The sequence below is a fragment of the Pan paniscus genome, chromosome 1 (assembly GCF_029289425.2).
Source record: "Pan paniscus chromosome 1, NHGRI_mPanPan1-v2.0_pri, whole genome shotgun sequence".
Classification (NCBI taxonomy): domain Eukaryota; kingdom Metazoa; phylum Chordata; class Mammalia; order Primates; family Hominidae; genus Pan; species Pan paniscus.
Window position 1 is genome coordinate 202,392,368 of NC_073249.2, and position 26,614 is coordinate 202,418,981.

The 26,614-nt window shown below is 41.7% G+C and overlaps 1 protein-coding gene across 3 annotated transcripts in view; it reads right to left on the minus strand.

Annotated features, from left to right (window-relative positions):
* Positions 1-426: 426 nt before the first annotated feature.
* RCAN3 (RCAN family member 3) overlaps positions 427-26,614 on the minus strand; it is a 34,727-nt gene continuing 8,539 nt past the window's right edge. For all 3 annotated transcript variants that reach the window (XM_003810776.4, XM_034958173.3, XM_003810775.4), the window contains exons 2-5: positions 22,853-23,106; positions 6,063-6,236; positions 4,198-4,369; positions 427-2,357 (exon numbers count right to left, since the gene is read on the minus strand). In XM_003810776.4, coding sequence (XP_003810824.1) covers positions 2,173-2,357; positions 4,198-4,369; positions 6,063-6,236; positions 22,853-23,047 — 726 coding nt within the window. In that variant the 5' untranslated portion in view covers positions 23,048-23,106 and the 3' untranslated portion in view covers positions 427-2,172. The remainder of the gene's footprint in view (positions 2,358-4,197; positions 4,370-6,062; positions 6,237-22,852; positions 23,107-26,614) is intronic.

The window sequence follows — 26,614 nt, forward strand, 5'->3', positions numbered from 1 at the left end:
CAATATGAAAAAGTTGATGGGTACTTAGTAGCGTTTTTTAAAAAATTCATTTTATTATATTATACTAGAAAAATGAAAATATTAATACTTTCCATTCAGAAAAGCTTAAATGACTCATCTCTAATTTTGGTTTAAAGTTTTCTTCAATTTATTCAAGGCTCTCAAAAAAAAAAATAGAAAAGCACTGTAATTTGCACTGCTTGACTGTAAAATGTTTTATGTGTTAGGAATAGAATATTCTTTAATGGGCAGGCAGAGAATGAAAGCCAAGCCAAATAACAAAGTCTCATGGGTTTTGATCACTTACTTAGAAAATTACAGTGAATCAATATTACCTAAAAGGAAATTCAAAAAATTCCCAATTGTTGATAATACATGTCTCCTGACATACAGGGTCCATCTTGCAATAAAAAATGGGCACAATGCTGAGTTCAGAACTGCAGAGTAAATTTATTGGGTGGTTGTCGGTTAAAATGACAAATGATGATCTGAATTCAATACATTAAATTGCTGACAGAATTGCAAATTTCAACTGAATTTACATTGAGGCCTAGCAGTGGTAGTTGGCTACAAATGGAACAGTTTATCACCTCGGAGTATTTGAGGGCAAGGAAGATACAGAAAAAAAAAATTAGGGGTATGCAACACAGTTTAAGTGCTCAGAAATAAATTTTACCACAGTGAGAACGAAACCACAATGACATGTTACTAACACTGTGCAGACGTCATGGTTGAATGCCTGCGTTCTGTTCCTTCCTGGTGGCAGCCGCCTTGGTTCATGAGTTCTCATGTTTGCAGCTCCTTCACATGCCCCGGAGCTTCCCAAGTGTGCCACTCAAAGGAAACAGCACAGTGAGTGGAGGCCAGCAGACCCACCCGGCCCAAAACAGACCCTTCTTCTCAGTTATGAGACTTTTCTACAGAAGGGACTTCAAAGTCTAAACAGACCAGAGAGAGTTAAAAAGATCCTGCTGCTTCTTAGGGAAGTTCAAATGTACATTCTGACACCTAAGTAAGTGGGAAACAATTCTGTTTTAGGAAAAGTGCCAACTGCAATCCGGGTACAAAATTTCAACAAAAAGAAAAGTAAAACTGAATGATCTCCCCCTCATTCCCTAATTCATAGAAAAATAGTAGGTGTGACTTTTGTTTCAAAGCAAGCTGAAAAATGGTTAAATGGACAATTTACAAATGGTCTTCAGAAAACCTTATCATTACCTTTTCTAGTTGAAAGTCCATGAATGACATACATAAACATACACATCATAGCCAAAAAACTCAAGAACTAGTGGTTAACACGATACTGGAAAAGGTGAAGGATAAAAACTGGTGAATGAAGGTAGCTGGGTGGTCTACAGGCTAGAACACGGTCACGAACGGCAGAATGCAGTAGCTACCTGCGATCCTAATCATTCAAGCTTACTGGTGATACGTCCCACTTCTAAAGTGGCCGTCCTTCCTGGGCAGCCATGTCTGGAGGGCGCCACATCAGGAATGAGGGCCTGTGCATTGCTTTGTCCCAAATTCCAGATAAGAGCAACATGTGGGTGGATCTGTGTCGTAAGACTCATCCTCAAAGCGGATTTGGCATTTCTTCCCCAAAGCTAATTGAACAAATACTTGAGAACCATGATTTCTATGAATTATTCTGTATTTCTGGTTTCTTTTCCTGCAAAAAATTTCATGTATACTGAGTAACAACCTTTGATCGATTTATTAATTAGAAGCTGTTTATACCAGTAGAAAAATACGCACAAACAATTAAAATTATGACTATTTTTAAATTCATAAAAATGGTACTGTACTGGGTGTGACTACATTTCCAGTTTTTGGTGTCTCATGTGATACAGAATCAGGAGGACTTACATGGCTGGAGGGGAGGGAAGCTGTTTTCCTAATTTGTTACTATTTAAAAATGGTTAAGGGTGGCCACATCTTGGGGGCTTCTCCTTTAATGTAAAGTCCCTTTTGGAATATCACTTAAAATCTGGGACAGGTCAAATCAGCTGCTACTCTACACGACCGTGTCTGCAGTACAGGCGTGGTGAGAAGACCTATACCTCACTCTGCAGAGTCTCACCTATGCTGTTCGCAGCAACGCATCGGCCGCAGGCACAGAGCGCCATGGCTGGAGCCCACCAGGGCAGCCGCCTCGCACCACAACCAAGGGCCTCACAGCGCGCAATCAAAGGTCTGGGGCTCATTCAACGCTGCGGTCGGAGGGTCGGGGCGCCTCGTCTGGGCAATTTTCTGTTTGGGGTTTTTTGTCTCTTCTTCCTCTTCAGTTTCACTTTCACAGACATGAACCACCACGCTGGGTGTCGACTCTGTTCCCGCGTGAAGTTCATATTTCTCTCCTGCAGAGGCAAACAAAATAACCATGACAAAAGCATCACTTCCAGCAAAAAGAACTCTTTTGTCCCTTGCAACTTTTTGTTCTACTCCTATTTTAATGCGTGATTCTTGTTTTTTAAATCTTTAAATACTATGTCAGAGTATTTTATCTTGTTTTGGTGCTAAAGATTTGATACTTTAAGGCTCGTATAAAATGTTGTTTCAGTACTGAGGTCTTGGGAGTTAAAATGCAAATGCTAATTATTGTTTTATGAATAATATGAGTTAATCTGTTTTATTTATTTATTTATTTATTTGAGATGGAGTCTCGCTCTGTCGGCCAGGCTGGAGTGCAGTGGCACGATCTCGGCTCACTCCAACTTCTGCCTCCCGGGTTCAAGCGATTCTCCTGCCTTAGCCTCCCGAGTAGTTGGGACTACAGGTGTGTGCCACCACGCCCAGCTAATTTTTGTATTTTTAGTCGAGTTGGTTTTTTTTTTTCTTTTTTTTGAGATGGAGTCTTGCTCTGTCGCCCAGGCTGGAGTGCAGTGGTGTGACCTTGGCTCACTGCAAGCTCCACCTCCCAGGTTCACGCCATTCTCCTGCCTCAGCCTCCCGAGTAGCTGGGACTACAGGCGCCCGCTACCACGCCCGGCTAATTTGTTTTTGTATTTTTAGTAGAGACGGGGTTTTTATCATGTTGGCCAGGCTGGTCTCGAACTCCTGACCCCAGGTGATCTGCCTGTTTTGGCCTCCCAAAGTGCTGGGATTACAGATGTGAGCCACCGCACCCAGCCAAGTGACTCTGACTTCATAATGGTTTCAGTTTGGGAGATACTTGTAAGGATCCAGGCAGCACAGGCACTCCCTTGATTATAGGACCTTGGATATCTAAGACACAGCTCTAACGTCTAAAAACAGCACTGAATCACTTCTTCCTCAAAATGCCTCTTTTATTCCCCTACAAGAGACATAACTCTGTCTTGGGTGGACAACTGTCTGAACCAGCATCACATCGGTTTCTTATATGATTTTAAAAGGAAGAGAGGTAGAGAAAGTAAAGAGAAGGAAAAAGGAAATGAAAAAGAAATGACAAAAATATTGAAGGAGTGAGATGATATCACCACCGATTCCTTGTAATATATTCAAAGTAGTTGTTGTTTGTCTGATACTTGGTGGGGCTGGGGAGAGAAGGCACCTCATATTCACTAACTGCCTATCAAGTACTAGCAAAATCTGTAGTAGTAAAAATTAGTTACATTTATTGAGTATTATCTATACATCATTTAATACTTAATTTTTTATTTTTACTTTTTTGGAGACAGAGTCTTGCTTCATTGCCTAGGCTGGAGTACAGTGGTACAATCTTGGCTCACTGCATCCTCCGCCTCTCGGGTTCAAGCAATTCTCCTGCCTCAGCCTCCCAAGTAGCTGGGACTACAGGCATATGCCACCATGCCTAGCTAATTTTTTGTATTTTAGTAGAGACGGGGTTTCCCCACGTTGGCCAGATTGGTCTCGAACTCCTGACCTCAAGCAATCCGCCCACCCTAGCCTCCCAAAGTGCTAGGATTACAGGCGTGGGCCACCACACCTGGCCCTCATTTAGTACTTATAACCACACTGAATGGTGCATATGATTCTCCCTGCTTTATAGATGGAAAAGCAGAAGCTCAGAAAATGGAGGCTAAGTAACTTGTTCAAGATCACAGAGCAGGCAGATGTCACAGCTGGAATCTGAACCCAGGTGTGTTTGACCTTATCCTCTGCTCTAATCATACTGCCACAATGCACATTGCTGAATACGATCTTCAATACAAAAGTTTCTTGGGGAAGAAAAGAGGAAAAATAGAAGTTTATTACCTGGTCCCAATTTGGAAACAGCACAGAGTAAATCATAATTTATAACAGGCATCGCATCTTCGCTCTGCTTCCACCCCACCGGGGGAGAGGCTGGAGGGGAGATGAGGAACTGCTTGACAGGCTGGGGCGGCAGGAGATAGGACTTGTCCCGCACTTCGCCGGACATCTGCACCTGCAGGAAGCGAGACGCTCAAAGCCAGTTTGCAAACCGGGCTATGTTTTCTTCATTTTCACCTTTATGTTGACTGTTCCATCTTTTTGTAGAAAATTAAACATTTCTTTTTTTTTTTTTTTTTTTTTGAGACGGAGTCTCACTTTGTCACCCAAGCTGGAGTGCAGTGGTCCAATCTCAGCTCACTGCAAACTCCACCCCCCGGGTTCACGCCATTCTCCTGCCTCAGCCTCCTGAGTAGCTGGGACTACAGGTGCATGTCACCACGCCCGGCTAATTTTGTTTTTATATTTTTAGTAGAGACGGGGTTGCACTGTGTTAGCCAGGATGGTCTCGATCTCCTGACTTCATGATCCGCCCACCTTGGCCTCCCAAAGTGCTGGGATTACAGGTGTGAGCCACCGTGCCTGGCCTATTTCTTGTAAACAGTCTATAATCTCCAAAAGGGTGGGACTGGGTCTGTTTGGCTCACCACTGGCCACTCAGTGTACAGCACATGGCCACACATAGTAGGTGCTTCATGAATATTAACTGAATAAAAAATAAATGGATGGGCCAGGTGTGGTGGCTCACACCTGTAATCCCAGCACTTTGGGAGGCCGAGGCGGGTGGATCACCTGAGGTCAGGAGTTTGAGATCAGCCTGGCCAACATGGTGAAACTCTATCTCTACTAAAAATACAAAAATTAGCCGGGTGTGGTGGCACATGCCTGTAGTCCCAGCTACTTGGGAGGCGGAGGCAGGAGAATCACTTGAACCTGGGAGGCGGAGGTTGTGGTGAGCTGAGATTGCATCACTGCACTCCAGCCTGGGTGACAGAGTGAGACTCCATCTCAAAAAATAAAAAAATAAAAATAATAAATAAATAAATAAATGGATGAAGAGAGAAATGAACGACAGTAACTACTAAATTCCAATCTTAGAAGACATTAGGTTATATGGACTTATTTGTACTCCATCTCAAGAGACTCTACCAAGAAACGTCAAGACATCTCTTTCATTTAGGTTTTTACGTGGAAGGCAAGAAAACAAACCTTTTTTTTTTTAATCTGTAAGGGAGACTGAAAAAAATGCTTTTTTGAAAATAAAACAGTGCATTTAATACACGAGTAATCTCCTGATTTTGCCCACTCTTCTTAGAAGAAATTGGTTTCTCAGAGAGTCACACCAATGCAGGATTAGAATATACTAAGCGTAGCCAATTTTTGGTACCCTACAGGGTCCTCTGCAATTTCAAAGTCGAAGACAGCCCTTTTGTACAGTTCCGTGACCTCCCTGGTTCCTCATATGAATTATGGAAATGATTTAAGAGACCATTTTCTCAGTTTTCCCAAGGATTTCATGTCTTATTTCATGTATACCATTCTAGATGCACAAGAGAGAAGTTAGTTTCCGAACACTAGGGTGTCAGGGCGTAACCCCCGCAGAGTCCCAGTTGAGCAAAGCTGCCAGAAAAATCAACTCCTTCAACTACTACTCTCAGCAAAACAAAGTTAGGAGGTAAATGTGCTTAATAAATACATGAAATTATGTATCTATAAAATAAAGGGAAAATATTTTTGTATTATTTGCTGATTGAGATGGTTCACTCTACACACCTCTGCTATAATAATATAGAAAACGGTGAAATAAAAATATTTTTGGATGGAGAAAAACAAGTTTAGAGAACAGTGTTCTCTGCACGGTGAAGTACCTGTGCAAAATACAGCTTTAGCTTCTGCCCATTGAAGTCTGTTTCGTGGAGTTCTATTCGCGCTCTTGCTGCCGCTTCAGGTTTGCTGAAATTTATTCTGACTCTTCTAAAGCTTTTAAACAGCTGAAAAGTAACCTGGTCATCATAGATGGTGAAGAGTGCTTCAAATCTTTCCTACAATTAAGGAGCAGCAAGGCAAAGGGAAGGGGAGGAAAAAAAAAAAGAAAAACCTTTAACAGAAGGGGAAATTTAAATCATGAAACCTAATTAAGAACTCATTATAAGTTAACCTTTTCTCCAAAAAAAGTATACTTTTCTTGCACATATACAAGAACAGGTATCCTGTAATTTAGCAATTACACTTACTTTATGTATTTTTTTGAGATGGAGTCTCATTCTGTTATCCAGGCTGGAGTGCAGTGGTGTGATCTCAGCTCACTGCAACCTCCACCTCTTGGATTCAAGTGATTTTCCTGCCTCAGCCTCCAAAGTAGCTGGGATTATAGGGGCCGGCCACCATGCCCGGCTAATTTTTACATTTTTAGTAGAGATGGGTTTCACCATGTTGGCTAGGCTGGTCTTGAACTCCTGACCTCAAGTGATCTGTCCACCTGGGCCTCCCAAAGTGCTGGGATTACAGGCGTGAGCCACCAAGCTGGGTCGTGCACTTATTTTAAATGTAATTAACTTTATTAAATATTGTCCATATTCAAAGGTTATAAAATGAATGCAAGATATAAGAGAATGATACAAACATGCCCAATTCTAGAACACTGCTATTGTTCTGATGTCCCCGGTGCGACAAGGTTGGTTTTTCCCTCTGTCACATTCCTTTCCTCCTTCAAAGTTGTCATTTCTGGAATTTTATCATTCCCTTGTTTTTCTTTAGAGTTTACAACATCTATTTGTATCTCTAAAAATGTTATCATGTTATAGGTATTCTTCCACAACTTGCTTTTTTTGCTTAGATCTTGCTCCTGAGGTTCTCCCTTGCTGTTGTGTGTGACTGTCTTTTTTTTTTTTGGAGATAAGAGTCTCACTCTGTTGCCCAGAATGAGGTGCAGTGGTACAATCTTGGCTCACTGCAGCCTCGACCTCTAGGGTTCAGGCAATCCCCCTGCCTCGGCCTCTTGGGTAGCTGGGACTATAGGCACCTGCCACCACATCCAGCTAATTTTTTGTATTTTTAGTAGAGATGGGGTTTTGCCACATTGCCCAAGCTGGTCTCAAACTCCTTGGGCTCAAGTGATCTACCCTCCTTGACCTCCCAAAGTGCTGGGATTATAGGTATGAGCCACTACACCCAGCAAGACATCCATTTCTAAGTACTGTTTCAGCTGTTCTCCACCAGTTCGTTTAATTTTGTTTTCTTTTTTTTTGAGATGGGGTCTTGCTATATTGCCTAAGTTGGGATCAAGTGATCCTCCTGCCTCAGCCTCCCAAATAGCTGGGAGTAGAGGCACGTGCTACCACACCCAGCACCTGAACAGTTTTGATATGTTTTATTATTTATTTTTTAAAATAGAAGGCAGGGCACAGTGGCTCAAGCCTGTAATCCCAGCACTTTGGGAGGCTGAGGTAGGCGGATCACTTGAGGTCAGGAGTTCAAGACCAGCATGGCCAACATGGTGAAACCCTGTCTCTACTAAAAATATAAAAATTAGCTGGGCATGGTGGTGGGCGCCTGTAATCCCAGCTACTCGGGAGGCTGAGGTGGGAGAATTGCTCGAACCTGGGAAGCGGAGGTTGCAGTGAGCCAAGATCCTGCCACTGCACTCCAGCCTGGGTGACAGAACGAGACTCTGTCCTAAAAAAAAAAAAAAAAAGAGAGAGAGACAGAGTCTCTCTGTCACCCAGGCTGGAGTGCAGTGGTGTGATCAGAGTTCACTGCAGCCTCAAACTCCTGGGCTCAAGCCACCTGCCTCTACTTCAGCCTCCTGAGTAGCAGGCACCACCACAACTGGCTTTTTTTCTTTTTTTTTTTTTTAAATGAGATGAGGTCTCGCTATGTTGCGCAGGCTGGTCTCAAACTCCTGAGCTCAGGCAATCTTCCTACCTTGCCCTCCCAAAATGCTGGGATTATAGGCATGAGCCACCATGCCTGGCCACACCTGGCTAATTTTATTTTATTTTTGTACAGACACAGTCTCAATGTCTTGCCCAGGCTGGTCTGGAACTCCTGGGCTCAAGCATCCTTCTGCCTGAGCCTCCCAAAGTGCTGGGATTAAAGACGTGAGCAACTGCGCCAGTTGATTCTAAATACTCTCTAATTTCCCTTATGATCTCTCCCTGTCTCATGAATTATTTAGATGTATGTTTCTCAAATTGCAAATAGATGGGAGTTTTTTATCTTTTTAATGTCTAACTCATTTTCCCTCTGATTGGAGTAGGCTATCCACAGTGATAGTAATCCTTTGACAGTTTGAGGCTTGCTTTTGGTTCAGTGTCATCAAATTTCATAAATCTACATGTGCTTACAAAGAGTGTGTTTGCACAGCTGTTTGGTACAGTATTATAAACATGTTCAGTATATCCAGCTCCTGTGCTTTACAAGTTCTATATCCTGATTTTTTGGAGGTCTGTTTTAACTATTATCAGGAAAGATCTATTAGATTCTCCCACTATTAGGTGGATGTGTTATTTTTCCGTACAATTTGGTCACTTTCGCTTCCTACATTTTAAGGCTAAGTTATCACGTGCATACAAGCTTATGATTTTTTTCTCTTCCTGGTGAAAGGAACTTTTAATCATTAGGTAGTGACCCTCTTCGTCTCCCAGATAAAGGAATGCCCTTTGTCTTAAAGTCTACTTTGTCTGGCATTAATATAGCTGGTGTAGCTTTCTTTTGATTATGTATTGCATGGAAATCAATTTTCAGCCTTTACTTCTAACCTTTCTGTATCCTTGTTTTAGATATGCCTCATAAAAAAATACATGTGTGTATAATGCATGTGTGTGCCTGTATGTAAATAAACACAGTTTGACACTCACTGTCTTTTCACTAGAGGAACTAGTCCATTTTTGATTACTGATATTTTGGGATGTCTACCATCTTATTTTATCTGTTTGTCTCCGATTTTCTGTGTTCATTTCCTTTTTTTTTTTTTTGCTTTTTTTCCAACTATTTTTCCCCTTTCTCTATTTTCCTCCCCTGAATGAAATTCCCATGAAAGATGCTAATGTACGTTTGGCAACTTCTTTAAAGATGCCCAACTCCCTATAGCCACAGTTTCTCTTTCACAAAGGCAAAACAATCAAACCTTTTTCTCAACATTCATACTGGGACTATGTAATTCCACAAAAATTGCATTTTGGGGTGAAAAGCATTGGAAGAATATCTGAGCACAAATTATTTTATATAATTTGCAGTACGTGTATATCTCCTGAGTATTTTGAGATGGACTAGAGAAAAAGAAAGAGAGCAATATTTGAGTTGTTCATGAGGCTGCGAAAAAAATTATTTTCCCATTTATTAATGAATTGGGATAATGAAAAGCCTAATTTCAATCACTAGAAGAAAAGCAACATTAAATTTTCTTTACAGAAAACATATTTAGGCAATAGTTTAATAAATGAAATGCAATAAAATGGATCTAAGAAACTTCTCAATACCTTTAGAAATATTCCTTAGGCTTGGCAATGGCAACACAATAAAAGGAACCTATAAATTAGCTTTGTTCTTGCTTGGCCTATGTAAAGATCTTTCAATGATCTGTTGATCCTGAAGTGCAAATTATACACTCCCTCATTTATTAACTTCTCTCAATTTGAACATTTACCTGCCACTTTGCAACATTTCTCAACTAGATAAAATATAAAATAATTTGTGCTCCAATATTTATTCTTCCAGTGTTCAAATATCCTTCATTATTGAGGAAACATCATTTATCCTAAAAACTATGTATTTTTTGTCAATTCATTTAAAAAAATATATTATGTCAGACCTTCTACTCAGTCTGGCTTTTCAGTGGACTGCAAGCTGCTTCCAGCAGGGGGCAGTTTTAAGATTAATCCTATTCTTATTTACTATCATGTTTCCATATATTAAAGTAATACAGAAAGCCATGCGCGGTGGCTCACGCCTGTATTCCCAACACTTTGGGAGGCAGAGGCAGGCAGATCAACTTGAGGCCAGGAGTTTGAGACCAGCCTGGCCAATGCGGTGAAACCCCATCTCTACTAAAAATGCAAAATTACACACCTGTAGTCCTAGTTACTCTGGAGGCTGAGACATGAGAATTGCTTGAGCCTGGGAGGCAGAGGTTGCGGTGAGCCAAAATTACACCACTGCACTCCATCCTGAGTAACAGAGCAAGACTGTCTCAAAAAAAAGTAATATATATAAATAACAAAATATTATATAGATATAGTAAGGATTTTAAAGTAGCATATCAGTTCTTAAAAGGGAAGGTGAATATGTAAGTATATTAAATGCTTATAATTATTATTGCTTCTGGATACATTTCAAAGTTTCTTTAGCATCCATTTCAAAGGTGGCTAGCTTTGTCGCTTTTAAAGAGAATTAGAATTGAGACTTTGCAAAATCACATCCCATTTGGTTCTTGGTATTAGCTTATTTTAAATGTATTTTAAACATTAAGAAAATACTAAAATTCCTATGTGAGATAGTTAAGAAATATTAACATTGAACACAATGGAAATTAAGGAAGAACTAATTAAGAAAGAATAGCTTATAAAATATTAGTACTTTGTAATTCTGTACATTAAACATTTTCCTTGCCCAAGGGAAAAGGCTCATGTATTATCCCTAGCCCCCCACAATGAATTTTTCCTAGTACCAACGCATCGTATGACAGAAGCTATCTTGCAAACAGCTACTTGATAATCATATCCTTCTTCCCATTTCCCTTCAAGATATTTTTTTTTTCAAATTCCAGAAATACACTGTAACTGAATGTAACATGCAGATGACAGCAATGGGTTATACGGCTCTCTCTCTCTCTCTCTCTCTTCCAAAATCCAATACCTGTGATAGGATTAAGAATTATAACAAAATGGCCAGGCACAGTGGCCCATTCATCCTAGCACTGTGGGATGCCAGGAACTTGAGACCAGCCTGGACAACACTGCAAGACCCCATCTCTACAAACAATTAAATAATTAGCCAGGCATGGTGGCATACGCTTGTAGTCTTATCTACTCGGTTGGCTAAGGTGGGAAGATTGCTTGAACCCAGGAGTTCGAGGCTGCAGTGAGCCACAATCTCACCACTGTACTCCAGCCTGGGCAACAGAGTGAGACCCTGTCTCTCTCTCTTAAAAAAAAGAATTATACAAAAATGAAGCCATGCAAGAACCGATTAGCAAGCTTTTACTGAGTTTTGTGTTCTTTCTCTCTCCTCTACACCCATTTTCCCCTTGAAGTAGCATAAATATGGTTATGAAATACGTGAATTCTAGCTGTGAGGTGCTTTAGAAGCATGAAGAATTAACTTGGAGGCAAAACCATCAGTTTCCTACTTGCGAAAAATGGTTACGAGCCCTCAGCTGGTAGCTTTGCCCTTCTGTGAGTCCACATACATCCCCATGTAGATTCCTGAGGCTGCCCCTGATAACCTGGCATTAGCACGAAAGGGATTTAGAAGATTGCAGACGGCAGGGGAAGGACATAATCTATGAAAATGGACTGAAAATGACTTGCGATAAACAGGAAGGATCTGCAGCTGTTCATTCAAAAACCAAATGACTATTTTTCTCCTTAGAATTATTTCAGAAATAGCTCACTTTTAGAAATTTCTGAATTCTCTAATGATATAAAATTAACATCATCCTGTTGGGTGATGGCCGCATATTTATTTGAGAAAAGATACTGGGGATTCCATTAAAATAAAAATCATCATTAACCACTTAACTTTTTCTGTAGTCACTTAGTATCCCCCTCTGGCAGCATAACGTCTACAGGCATAACACAAATAATGCAGCCTAAAAACCAATGCCTGAGGCTTTTTCCTATGATATAAGTAGGTTTTCCACAAAATACAGACCAGAAGCTGCCTTCATATGCTAAGATCACCTGTGCAGTTAGTCAGTCATCAAAATGACAGCACATACCTTGTACCTAAAATGGCTAAGAACAACATGTAACCAACAACCTTCTTGGGAACTTAAGAAAGAGTGCTTGACAGCTGGATAACAGGCATCGGTAAAGTAGAAAAGTGGAAAAGGCCATACGGGAAGGTCAGTTTCAAGGAGCAACAGATGAGGATGGCAGCCAAGTGTGTATTTCCTGACCTTTCTGGATCCACCATGGCTCCACTCTGCTGCCCTATCCCAACTCGGAGAAGGCAAGGTTTAGCTGTTTCACTGAAGAACAAACTGGGAACATGATTTGGCCACACCCCTTTGCTTTGGACTGAAAAAAAATGAGGAGCCCACCACTTCTATTAAACATTAAAGAGTGGGAGGACGGGAGGCTGAGGCACGAGAATTGCTTGAACCTGGAAGGCGGAGGTTGCAGAGAGCCGTGATTGTGCCACTGCACTCCGGCCTGGGCGACAGAGCGAGACCCTGTCTCAAAAAAAAAAAAAAAAAGAAAAAGAAAACAAAACAGAGTAGGAGGAACGATTTTACTCTTGAGAAGGAATGGCTTGATCCATTCAGCAGTGAAATTATCTTTGGCATCCTAAGGCAAGAGATTTATATTCTACGTCTTTCTGCAAATCTGATCTAGAAAATTCCATTTCTCCAGTGTCCAGAGCCTGCAGGTCCACTAATATCAAAGGCAAGGCCTCCATTTCTGCCTGGGGGTAGGCAAAGTGCTTTTGGTTCTCATCAATCACCACTGACTAAAACAGCCAGAGAGATGGACTTTACTAAACAGAAAAAAGTGCACATACAGCTAGACATGGTGAATTTAAAAACTTTACTTTGATAATCTGAGTACTTGTAAAATTCTGGGACCTACAGTCAAAAGTGCTAGAGGGGAGCAGAATATATGAAAAATGCAAAAACCTTTGATAACCTTTATTATTTATGTTGCCATCATCATTTTTCCAGATCAGAAAGAAACCTGTAACTGAATTAAAATTCAAGAAAATATGGAATGCTAGCTATTGAAGATGGATTTTTAAGTTTTAATGGCTACTGTATTTATAAACACATACTCTGACTTATTGGAACTCCTTATTTTTTATCTTTTTTTCTCAGTCTCTCAGGCTGGAGTGAAGTGGCGCGATCTTGGCTCTCTGCAACCTCTGCCTCCCAGGTTCAAGCGATTCTCCTGCCTCAGCCTCCCAACTAGCTGGGATTACAGGCGTGCACCACTATGCCCAACTCACTTTTGTATTTTTAGCACAGATGGGGTTTTGCCATGTTGGCCAGGCTGGTCTTGAACTCCTGACCTCAGGGTGATCCACCCACCTCGGCCTCCCAAAGTGCTGGGATTACAGGCCTGTGCCACTATGCCTGGCCAATATATAAAATTCTAAATGATGTAAAATACTATTTATTTCATTAGTGTTTTAGCATACAGTTTAGCATATAATTTTCAGCATACAGATCATACACATATTTTGTTAATGTATACTTAAGCTACAAATATCGTTGAAAGTAATTGAAGATGCTTATCTCAAAATATATTACATTATTTCATGGCCAGACATGGTGGCTTGCTTGAACCCAGGAAGGGGAGGTTGCAGTGGGCCGAGATCGTACCACTGCACTCCAGCCTGGGAAACAGAATGAGACTCCATCTACAGAAAAAAAAAATATATATATATATGTGTGTGTGTGTGTGTGTGTGTGTATATATATATTAGAAATAATATAGATTTGATATACCTTTATATATATGTGTGTGTGTATACATATTTGTGTAAATATATGTGTATATATATTTAGGGATTCTGAAATATCTATAGATATTTCAATTTCCAAATGTTTACTGTTACAAAGACAGTTGATTTTGGACATTGACCCCACATCCTGCAATCTTCCTACACTCACTTATTCATTCTAACAGCTTTTATGTAGATTCCTTTCTAAAGAGACAATCATGTCGACTCCAAATACAGATAATTTAAAATCCCAGCACTTTGGGAGGCCGAGGCTGGCGGATCACCTGAGGTCAGGAGTTCGAGACCAGCCTGGCCAACATGGTGAAGCCCCATCTCCACTAAAAATACAAAAAATTAGCCAGGCGCAGTGGCAGGTGCCTGTAATCCCAGCTACTCGGGAGGCTGAGGTAGGAGAACTCTTTGAACCCAGGAGGTGAAGGTTGCAGTGAGCTGAGATTGCGCCATTACACTCCAGCCTGGGCAACAGAGTGAGACTCTGTCTCAAAAAAAAAAAAAAGTGTTTGTACATACACACAGAATATCAGGCTCAATCAGAAGAAATGCTGATATTTGACCACTTTTGACCAACAAATATAGCAATTTCATATGGTTCAACCTATTAAAGTTTACAGATTTCATGGAAAATGAGAAACCTGAGTTCAGGATGATGGTTATCTCTGGGAGGAGACACAGGGGATTCAACTGTATTAGTAAAATTTTATTTGCTAAATTGGGTGGGCACGTGGGTGTTTTTTATATTAGTCTATCCTTTTTGCATAACCTAAAAATTGGCTTTTTTATTTTGAGAGTCTGGAACAGCGCCTTACATAAGAGAAATAACCATAACCAAACTTGGAAGCGTTACCTGTGCCTTACCTGGGCTCCTTGGAGAAGCAGAGGCAAGGCAAAGGCACACATGCTGAGTGTTTGTTTTGGGAAGTGACCCCATGAGACAAGCGTGGAGGCCTGGGAACAGTGGCACCCGGAAGGAGGGCAAGCCCATTCTCTGTCCCTCCAGGTCGCGTTTTCAAGCTGGTCACCTCTGTGGGCAACTGGGGCTTGATCTGCTGGGGAGCCAGTAAGAATCTGCCTGAGAACTGTTGGCTTCAGTGTCAGAACACAGAGGAGCTTATTCACCGGGTTTAGTTTTCCACTGGTTGAGGGCTACCCTATGGGACTTTAACTCCCTCATGCTTCCAAGTCTGTGCATGCATCAATAAGGCTGAGCATCCTTGTTCAGGCAGCACAGAAATGCTGGGATGGAAAGACACGGCAGCTCAGGCCAGGTGTGAGGTCACACCTGCACACAGCTGGCTGCTCCAGCAATGACTAGGTGAAAGAGGGTTAAAGTGGAGCCAAACAGGTGTCCAACACATACATACCGCACGCACATGTGTGTGTATAAATATATGTATGTGTATATTTTAAAACATACATATTACCAAGAACACTAAACTCAAGAAAAATAGGCTCTTTTTGCATTATTTTTATTGTGGTCAAATATACAAAACACAAAATTTATCATTTAACCATTTTTAAATGTACAAGTCAGTGGTATTAAGTACAGTCTTACTGTGTGACCATCACCACTATCTGTCTCCTGAACTTTTCCATCATCCCATGCAAGCTCTCAATACATTAAACTGTAAATATTTTCCCCACCCCCCAGCAACCAATATTCTATTTTCTTTTTAAAAAAAATTTTTTTTGTTTGTTTGTTTTTGAGACAGAATCTCACTTTGTCACCCAGGCTGGAGTACAATGGCACGATCTCAGCTCACTGCAACCTCCACCTCCCAGGTTCAAGCGATTCTCCTGCCTCAGCCTCCCAAGTAGCTGGGACTACAGGCGTATACCACCACGCCCAGCTAATTTTTGTGTTTTTAGTAGAGGTGGGGTTTCATCATGTTGGCCAGGCTGGTCTCGAACTCCTGACCTCAGGTGATCTACCTGCCTTGTATTCCCAAAGTGCTGGGATTACAGGCATGAGCCACTTTGCCCAGCCTAAATGATACTTCTAAAAGCATGCTATTATGAGCTGTGCCACAGAGGGTAGCACAGTTCCAGCACATAGAGGAGCCTTCTCTCTGAAGATGCTACTGCATCTTCTAAGAGTTTTATAGTTTTAATTCTAACGTTTAAGTCTTTGGTTTTTTGTTTTGTTTTGTTTTAGGAGATGGGGTCTCACTACATTTCCAGGCTGGCCTCAAACTCCTGCGCTCAAGCAATTTTCCCACCTCAGCCTCCTGAGTAGCTTGATCCATTCTGAGTTAATTTTTTATTTGATATAAAATAAGGATGCAACTTCATTCTTCTGCATGTGGATTTCAGTTTTCCCAGCACCTTTTGTTGAAAAGAGACTGTCCTTTCACCCACAGAATAGTCTTGGAACCTTTGTTGAAAATCATTTGACCATATATACAAAGGTTCATTTCTGGGCTTTCTATTCAATTCCATCCATCTCTATGTTTGTCTTTATGCCAGTACCACACTGTTTTGATTACCATGGCTTTATACTAAAGTTTTGAAATCAGGAAGTGTGCATCCAACTTTGTTCTTTGTTTTCAAGACTGTTTTGGCAATTTGGGATTCCTTGAGGTTCTATATGAATTTCAGGGTAGGTTTTCTATTTCTGCAAAAAAAATCATTGGGATTTTGATAGGGATTGAGTTGCATCTGTAGAGCACTTTGGGTAGTACTGACATCTTTTAATTTTATTTTATTTTATTTTATTTTTATTTTATTATTATTATACTTTAAGTTTTAGGGTACATGTGCACAACGTGCAGGTTTGTTACATATGTATACATGTGCCATGTTGGTGTGCTGCACCCATTAACTCGTCATTTAGCATTAGGTATATCTCCTAATGCTATCTCTTCCCCCTCCCCCCACCCCACAACAGTCCCCGGAGTGTGATGTTCCCCTTCCTGTGTCATTGTGTTCTCATTGTTCAATTCCCACCTATGAGTGAGAACATGTGGTGTTTGGTTTTTTGTCCTTGCGATAGTTTGCTGAGAATGATGGTTTCCAGTTTCATCCATGTCCCTACAAAGGACATGAACTCATCATTTTTTATGGCTGCATAGTATTCCACGGTGTATGTACTGACATCTTAATGTTATTAAGTTTTCCAGTCCATAGATACGGATGTCTTCCCCTTTATTTGTGCCTTCTTTAAATTTCTTTCAACAACGTTTTGTAGCAATGTCTATAACTCTAAACCCACTGTATAAAATACAGACTTGACTAGGATTTCTTAATTCTAAACTATGATTCTCTAGTATTTAATTGAGCCTCAAAGCTAACTAAATTACTAATTCTTGGCCAGAACAGCACTATAAAACCAATTAAACAAACATTTAGTGAAACCTTAGGATGTTTCATGCTCTGTTAAAAACACAGTTAACTATAACAGAGATATTCTTCCTTTGAATCCTCTTTTTTAATTCCCAAATTTAAAACTTCACTTTCCTCAAAGGATTCTACTTTTTCTGGGCTGAAGGCTATGCTAGAATGTACAAACAACTGATTTAGTCTAAAAATCATAAGATCACTTCACTCAGCTTCCAAATTTCATTTACTTTTCTTAAATAATATTTTTGATACTTCTTTAAATGGAAGGTACAGAATCAAAGCTTGAAAGGAAGATTTAAATTGTGCATATGATTATACAAGCCACAAAAGAATTTAGGCCAGTGTATCTGGGAGCATAATTTCAGATTAAATCTCTTACGTACTATTTTGCCTCACTCAGCTCACAATTCTGTTTCTCGATCATAGCATTGCATCACTAAGCCTCAACAACCATCTTACAGAATCCATTCGTTCAACAAACATTTAACAGGTGTTGCTTTGCACTGGGAACTCAATGAGATGCTCAGTGTCACCCATCACAGAGCAGGACAGCAGAACAAGTAGTGATGTCTTAATATCCCTCAACCACCATAATCAGAAACACAAATCAAACGTCCTATGGTGAGGAGGTCAGATAGACAGTTTTATATACAAAGGGCAGTACCTTGCAAGGGGACTAGATTCTACTGCATTTCTTTGTACAGGATGTCCTGTTGAGAAGACTGCTAACACTAACATTTACTGAGTCCCCTCAAACATCAAGACCTAAGGCAGAAAAAACAGTCCCATTTCTCATGTTATAAAAACCTAAATTATATTTTGAAAACTCCTCATGTTCAAACCAGAAGCAAGATTAATTTGCTTCTGGAGGGGTCAGGCATGGTGGATCACACCTATAATCCCAGCACTTTGAGAGGCGGAGGTAGGAGGATCGCTTGAGCCCAGGAGTTTGAGACCAGTCTGGGCAACATAGCAAGACCTTGTCTCTTTAAAAAAAAAAAAAAAAAAATCAGGCCAGGCACAGTGGCTCACGCCTGTAATATCAGCACTTTGGGAGGCTGAGATGGGCAGATCACTTGAAGTCGAGAGTTTGAGACCAGCTTGGCCAACATGGCGAAACTCTATCTCTACTAAAAATACAAAAATTAGCTGGTTGTAGTGGCATGCACCTGTAGTCCCAGCATTTTGGGAGGCCAAGTCAGGCAGATCATCTGAGGTCAGGAGTTTGAGACCAGCCTGGCCAACAGGGTGAAACCCTGTCTTTACTAAAAATACAAAAAAATTAGCCAAGCATGGTGGTGGATGCCTGTAATCCTAGCTACTTGGGAGGCTGAGGTGGGAGGATTGCTTGAACCCGGGAGGCAGAGGCTGCACTGAGCTGAGACTGCACCACTGCACTCCAGCCTGGGTGACAGAGTGAGACTCCATCTCCAAAATAAATAAATAAATAAAAATAAATTAGCTGGGTGTGCTGGTGCATGCCTATAGTCCCAGCTACTCGAGAGGCTGAGGTAGGAGGATTGCTTGAGCCCAGGAGGCCAAGGCTGCAGTGACCTATGATCACGCCACCACATTCCAGCCTGGGTGACAGAGCAAGACCCTGTCGCTTTTTTAAAAGACAGAGAAAAAAAAAAACTGGGGTTAAAGACAGCAAACAAGCAAATACGATCACACTGGGACAAATCCAAATCTGTCAAAGAAAAATGAAGCACTAAGCCTGTCGCACTCCTGATGGAGCTATTGATTAGCAGAGTACATGCATAAAATTAACAACCCTATAGCTGAGAAGTATACATTGAAAGATAAGTCCTTTTCTCCACCTGTTTTTCTTACAGTTTATTTTTCTATGATTTATTATCCCTCCAATACTATTTTTAAGAAATATTGATAAAAACATAGAGCCAAAATCTAATGATCTAGAGCAAAGATTACATTTACATGATAATGGCACCTGTGTTATTTATTCTACTATTCGGAAGAATGTAAAAGCTTACTCCAATAGTTAGAAGCTTATAAAGACAAAAACTTTTTCAAGCTGGGAAAAAACAAAATTTTTTTTTATAGAGATGGGGTCTTGCTATGTTGGCCAGGCTGGTCTCGAACTCCTGGGTTCAAGCAATCCACCTGCCTCGGCCTCCCAAAGTGCTGGGACTATGGGTGTGAGCCAATGTGCCCAGCCAGAAATTATTTTTTGAAATTAAAGTGTTTAATTGCAATCGGGATTATTCTGCCTGTAATCCAACAAAAGCAACTGTTTTATTTTTTGCACATTCATAGATAACCTGAATAAACAGCTGATTTCAGGAGAAACTACAACAAAATAAGACACTGATAGAAGAAAAATGTAAAGGAAACATTTGATTCTGCCCATATCTTAAAAAATATTTCTTTAATAGAAACGAGGTCTCACTATGTTGCCCAGGCTGGTCTCAAACTCCTGGTCTCAAGCAATCCTCTTGCCTTGGCCTCCCAAAGTGCTGGGATTATAAGCATGAGCCATCATATCTGGCCTTGATTCTGTCCATATTTTATATCCAACTGATGATCTATAGATAACCATAATATAAACATTTTATATTTTGTCATTTCAGATATTACTGTTAAGGGTATTAAATACAATTTACTAGGAAGTCCACTGAACTGCTGTTATTAGAATTTCTGCTGGGATGATTTCCAGTATAAATTTACATTAGATATAATCCCCAAATGGTTTAAAAAATGAAACCCAACAAGGACCCACCCTTTTTGCAGGTTAAAAATTTCCCAGGCTACAGTTAAAAAGAAAAGGTTGAAATAGAAAAGATTGGCCGGATACGGTGGCTCACGCCTGTAATCCCAGCACTTTGGGAGGCCAAGGTGGGCAGATCACTTGAGGTCAGGAGATCAAGACCGGCCTGGCCAATGTGGTGAAACCCCATCTCTACTAAAAATACAAAAAAATTAGCCGGGCATTGTGGCATGTGCCTGTAATCCCAGCTACTCAGGAAGCTGAGGCAGGAGAATTGCTTGAACCTGGGAGGCGGAGGTTGCAGTGAGCCGAGACTGCACCACTGCACTCCAGCCTTCCAGCCTGGGAGGCAGAGAAGGACTCCATCTCACCAAAACAAACAAACAAACAAAAAAAAACAAAAAAAAGAAAAAAATAGAAAAGATTGTGAGGTTTCTTGAAAGAATTCCTACATATATAATTTTAACATAAATTGGCAATTCATCTGGTTTTTTACAACAATAAACAACAAGGTTAACTTATTTATAACATAAAAACTTAGAGCTCTTACCATGAAACTCAAAAGGATGATTTCAAAATGTCTAAATTATGACTGAACTTGGGAAAGCAAATAGTATTTGTAAATGAAACAACCCTGAAAGACACAAAGTTGGTGAGTGCAGCCCCCTTCCCTGCTCCGCTTGGGGTGGGTCATCTCCAGGCGGGTGCACTCCGAGAGCTCCCTGGCTCCCTGCTCTGCCCTCTTCTCCCATCGCTCTGCCATCCACGTGCTGTGGGCTGAGCTTCCTGACGTGGAGCTCTGATGGCCGCTCTGTGCTCAGAAACCCTCCGACTGTTTCCCACAAAAGGACAAGCTCCTGAGCTAGATGTTCATGAGATTTTGCTGGGTGGCCGCATACTCACTCTTCTAGTCCGATTTCTCCTGACTCTGGCCAAATATCAGCTATGTGCTAAGCACACAGAATGGCTCGCTACTCCCGAAATGGCCCACACTCTCCCGATTCAGCTCTTTTCTCATTCTGTTCCCCGTGGCCAAAATTCCCTTTCCCTTCCCTGCTAAAATCCTACCCAGCTCTCACAGCCCTTCTCCAATGCCACCTCCCTGTGAGATCTTTTATTCCAACTGGCTGTGATCCTTCCTCCTTTCTTACCTCAACACACTTTTAAAATTATTATTATTATTTTATTTTATGGAGATGGGGTCTCACTATATTGCCCAGGCTGGTCATGAACCCCTGGGCTCAAGTGATCTGCCCGCCACAGCCTCCCAAAATGCTGGGATTACAGGCGCGAGCCACTGCGCCTGGCCCTGTTCTTTCAAGTGTTTCTTTCTTTCTTTTTTTTTTTCTTGAGACTGAGTCTCGCTCTGTTGCCCAGGCTGGAGTGCACTGGCGCAGCTCGGCTCACTGCAACCTCCGCCTCCCAGGTTCAAGTGATTCTCCTGTCTCAGCCTCCTGAGTAGCTGGGATTACAGGCACCTGCCACCACGCCCAGCTAATTTTTGTATTTTTAGTAGAAACGGGGTTTCACCATGTTGGTCAGGCTAGTCTGGAACTCCTAACCTCGTGATCTGCCTGCCTTGGCCTCCCAAAGTACTGGGACTACAGGCGTGAGCCACCACGCCCGGCCACTTTCAAGTGTTTCTAAAGGCACTAAGATTCCATTTGATAACATAATTACTTGTCATCCCTGCTGCCTGGCCTTGATTCTGCTGCAGGGCTGGACACCATGAGGCAGAAGCTGCATGACTCACACTCTATCCCCTGAAGCAACTGGCACCAGCGCCTGGCACACCGTAGGCACTCAAGTACGTCCTGAGTTAAACGGTATCGAAGTTCTGCTCCAAGAAAGTCATCGGAAGGGAAATATTTTGGGTGCATCGGCTGAAAACTAAAGGGCCAGTGATAGGGTTTTGAGAAAAAGCTCAGAACATGGAAGACACATCCCAGTGGCAGAGCTATTTTACTTTTGTGGGACTAAGACCTGTAGTCTTTCGTGAGGTCATGACGGGGAAAAACAAAACAAAGCACACACACACACACACACACACCCCTCTCTTTCTAGGTAAATAATAAATGAACTAAAGGAATCTTTAAAATAATAAGCTCAATCATTTTCCCCAGTTATAGAAACTAATACAAGAAACATGAACAATTTTGTTACGACAAAATCATAAATAGTCCTAATAGGTTTTACGTAAATCAGCCCCAGGAAAAAGCTGAATTCCTTCTTTTGTGAATGCACTCCCAAGTAATAGGAAGCCCGGCTAAAGATCCCCAGGTTTTCTTTAATTGTAGTCTCCGAAAATGAATAAGTGAATAAATAAGTGAATGGATTGAATAAGACTTGACTCAGAGTTCACTAAATGCCAGTGCTTCTTAAAGTGTCTATGGAGAAGAACTGGTTTTGAAACATTTCCTATCTGCTGCAGACTGACACTCTTCTAAAAATACAATAAAAATTCTGCGGCAACATCTAAAAGTGGACATACACTTTCTTTTTTTTTTTTGAGACGGAGTCTCACTCTGTCCCCCAGGCTTAAGTGCAGTGGCATGGTCTCAGCTCATTGCAACCTCTGCCTCCCAAGTTCAAGTGATTCTCCTGCCTCAGCCCTGCGAGTAGCTGGGATTACAGGTGCGCACCACCACACCCAGCTAGTTTTTGCATTTTTAGTAGAGACAGGGTTTCTATATGTTGCCCAGGCTCGTCTTGAACTCCTGACCTCAGGTGATCTGCCCACCTCAGCCTCCCAAAGTGCTGGGATTACAGGTGTGAGCCAATGCACCCGGCCTAAAAGTGGACATACACTTTCTATACTTAATTTGTCAGGGACCAGTCAAGCTCTGTTTCCCCAAATCCACACACATTTAACATGCTACAAATGTAGGGAAAGGGAGGATAGATGCCTACCTTCTGCTCTCGTGCCTCAAACACTGCTTCATGGACGCTGCAAGCAAAAAGTGAGGTAGGCAGATCACTTAAATCCATCATCTCATCCAAATCATCTTCATTTTCACCAAAAATCATCTCTTCTTCCTCTTCTTGGTCAGTGCTACACAGATCTGACTGGCTATCATTCCAAGATTTCATAGTGTCCCTCAGCATTATCCCCCAAAGTGGGCCTTTTCCGTCTGTATAGTCCTAGGATGTCTATCAGGCACCCACTGTTAAAAAAAAAAGAAAATGCAGAGGTAAAACTCTGAAGACCAAATAATGTTCCAATCAATCAATGTCTCCAGGCTGCAATTCATCAAATGAAGCAATTTTATTTAGAACGATCAATCAATATTTAAATCAATGCATTACAGTCCTCGTAAGTGAATTCTAGATACACAATTTGATTTGCTTAGCATATTTTATGTAACATATTTCACTGGCAATGATTTATTAAGAAAAAAAGGCAAAACGTTTTCTAGTGAACCTAGGGAAAAAAGGGTAATATAAAATGAGATCATATCAATATGTATTCTAGTTTATAAGCAGTAGAAAGAAAAATGTGAACCAGAAGAGCCTCCACATATTTGTTTGGGGTTTTCCATCTACAACACTGTAACTGGCACAGCCAAATACAACCCACACTAATTCTCTCACCATCTGTACCCTGAAATATGGTCTGTGATGAGCTGACTCTACCTCTTCTAACCAATTTGTTCTTTTTGAATACACTTGAAAGAATTAAGTTACACAGAATCAAAAGCTGTCTATAAATTCAGTCTTTGTTAATGTTAGAAATATTTGCGGTAGGCAAAATTTAACACAGAAAATCAAAAAGAGGGCCAGGTACGGTGGCTCATGCCTATAATCCCAGCACTTTTTTTTTTGAGATGGAGTCGTGTTGTGTTGCCCAGGCTGGAGTGCATTGGCGTGATCCCGGCTCACTGCAACCTCCGCCTCCCGGGTTCAAGCGATTTTCATGCCTCAGCCTCCACTACAGGCGCGTACCACCATGCCCGGCTTTTTATATTTTTTTGGTAGAGACGGGATTTCACCATGTTGGCCAGGCTGGTCTCCAACTCCTAACCTCAGGTGATCCGCACACCTCAGTCTCCTAAAGTGCTGGGATTACGGGTGTGAGCCACCACATCTGGCCAATCCCAGCACTTTGGGAGGCTGAGGCGGTGATCAAAGGATCACTTCAGCTCAGGCGTTCAAGACCAGCCTGACAACATAGTGAGACCTTGCCCCTACAAAAAATTAAAGAAAATTAAAAAGGTGTCCTTTTTCTGAACTTTTTTTGAGACGGAGACTCGCTCTGTCGCCCAGGCTGGAGTGCAGTGGCACAATCTCGGCTCACTGCAAGCTCCGCCTCCCGGGTTCACACCGTTCTCCTGCCTCAGCCTCCCAAGTAGCTGGGACTACAGGCGCCCGACACCACGCTCAGCTAATTTTTTGTATTTTTAGTAGAGATGGGGTTTCACTGTGTTAGCCAGGATGGTCTCGATCTCCTGACCTGGTGATCCGCCCAACTCGGCCTCCTAAAGTGCTGGGATTACAGGTGTGAGCCACCACGCCTGGTCCCTTTTTCCGAACTTTAAAAAATAACCAATTTTAAGGCAAATGTCTGGAGCTGACAGTGTCCCTGGGTGGAATAACAGGACAGAATCTGTCTCTCATAGGCTGTTTCTGTGCATGTCTGCCTCTTCCAATGAACTGCACATCACATTCACCGAGCAGAGAGCCTTGGATATGACACATTTCAAGATGCGGAGGCAGAATTTAATAAATACGTAGCAGGCACAGACAAACTAAGTGATTATGATTACTACCTCAATACCACCTGATTTGTGATTTTTCCTTTTTATTTCAAAGAACAGAAGGTCACAAATACATTGCTTACACACAGTACAATACAGAATGGTAATTATGGAATAAAAATAGTGAGGTTTTTTGGTATTCTACAATATCAATCAAGACTACTTCTAAGAAGTAAAATCTTTACTCATTTGTATATACATTTTCTGAGTGCCTACTGCTTGGTGTTGGGGAGTGAAGAAAACATGGTTCCTACCCTCAAGGCACTCCCAGCAAAGCCAGCATTTCTCCTCTTCAACAATGCTAAGCACCCAATCTCCTAAAGAACCTCATTCCATCAGCTGTCAGCTGTACTTACTTTTTTTTTTTTTTTGAGACAGAATTGTATCCTGTTGCCCAGGCTGGAGTGCAGTAGTACGATCTTGGCTCACTGCAACCTTCGTCTCCCAAGTTCAAGCCATTCTCCTGCCTCAGCCCCCCAAGTAGCTGGGACTACAGGCATGTGCCACCATGCCTGGGTAATTTTTGTATTTTTAGTAGAGACAGGGTTTCACATGTTGGCCAGGCTGGTCTCGAACTCCTGACCTTAAGTTATCCGCCCGCCTCGGCCTCCCAAAGTGTCAGCTATACTTTCAATTTCTCCTTCTCCACTTGTTCCTCTTCCTCAGCAAACATGTGTTCCTGCGAGCCCTACCATCTGGATTCTACCCTCCCCTCACGCTCCCCCTAATTCTCCTTCACCTTCCTACCAGCTTCTGGGAAATGTGATCTCTTCTTGCCGTGCTCCCTCTGCTCTAGTCACTCCTGAATTAGGTGCAGTTTGGCCTCTGCACTACCTTTTGGCTGCAGCTGTCCTCCTCATGGATGGCAACGGCTTCCCAACAGGCATCCCACATTTTGTCATGCGTCACTTTACCACACCGCACTGCATTTTTTCCAAAGTGAAGGCTTGTCACAACCCTGCACTGAGCAAGTCTATCAGTACCGCTTTCAAACGGGATGTGCTCACTTCATGTCTGACATGTTCTGGTAATTCTCACAATATTTCAAATTTTTTCACTATTGTTTTATCTGTTATGGTGATCTGTGATCAGTGATCTTTGATGTTACCATTGTAATTGTTTTGGGGCACCATGAACTGCACCCATATAAGATGGCAGACTTAATCAATACATGTTGTGGGTGTTCCTAACCGACACGTGTTGTGGGTGTTCTTCACCGATACACATGGGTGTTCTTCATCAATGAATACACGTCGTGGGTGTACTTCATCAATGAATACATGTTGTGGGTGTTCTTAATCAATACATGTTGTAGGTGTCCTTAACCAATACATGCTGTGGATGTTTTGTTTTTTTGTTTTGTTTTGTTTTGTTTTGTTTTTGAGACGGAGTCTTGCTTTGTCGCCCAGGCTGGAGTGCAGTGGCGCTATCTCGGCTCACTGCAGCCTCCGCCTCCCGGGTTCAAGCGATTCTCCTGCCTCAGCCTCCCGAGTAGCTGGGACTACAGGTACACGCCACCATGCCCGGCTAATTTTTTGTATTTTTAATATAGACAGGGTTTCACCATGTTGGCCAGGATGGCTTCGATCTCTTGACCTTGTGATCTGCCCACCTCGGCCTCCCAAAGAGCTGGGATTACAAGCGTGAGCCACCACGCCCGGCCATGGGTGTTCTTAATATGTGTTGTAGGTGTTCTAACTGCTTTACTGAGTGAGGCCATTTCCCCGACTCTCTCCCTCTCCTCGGGCTCCCTACTCTCTGAGACACGACAATATTGAAATTAGGCCAATTAATAAACCTTCAATGGCTTCTAAGTGTTCAAGTGAAAGGAAGCATCCTGAGTCTCTCACTTTAAATCAAAAGCCAGCAGTGACTAAGCCTGCTGAGGAAGATACGTCCCCAGAGGCCAAAAGCTAAG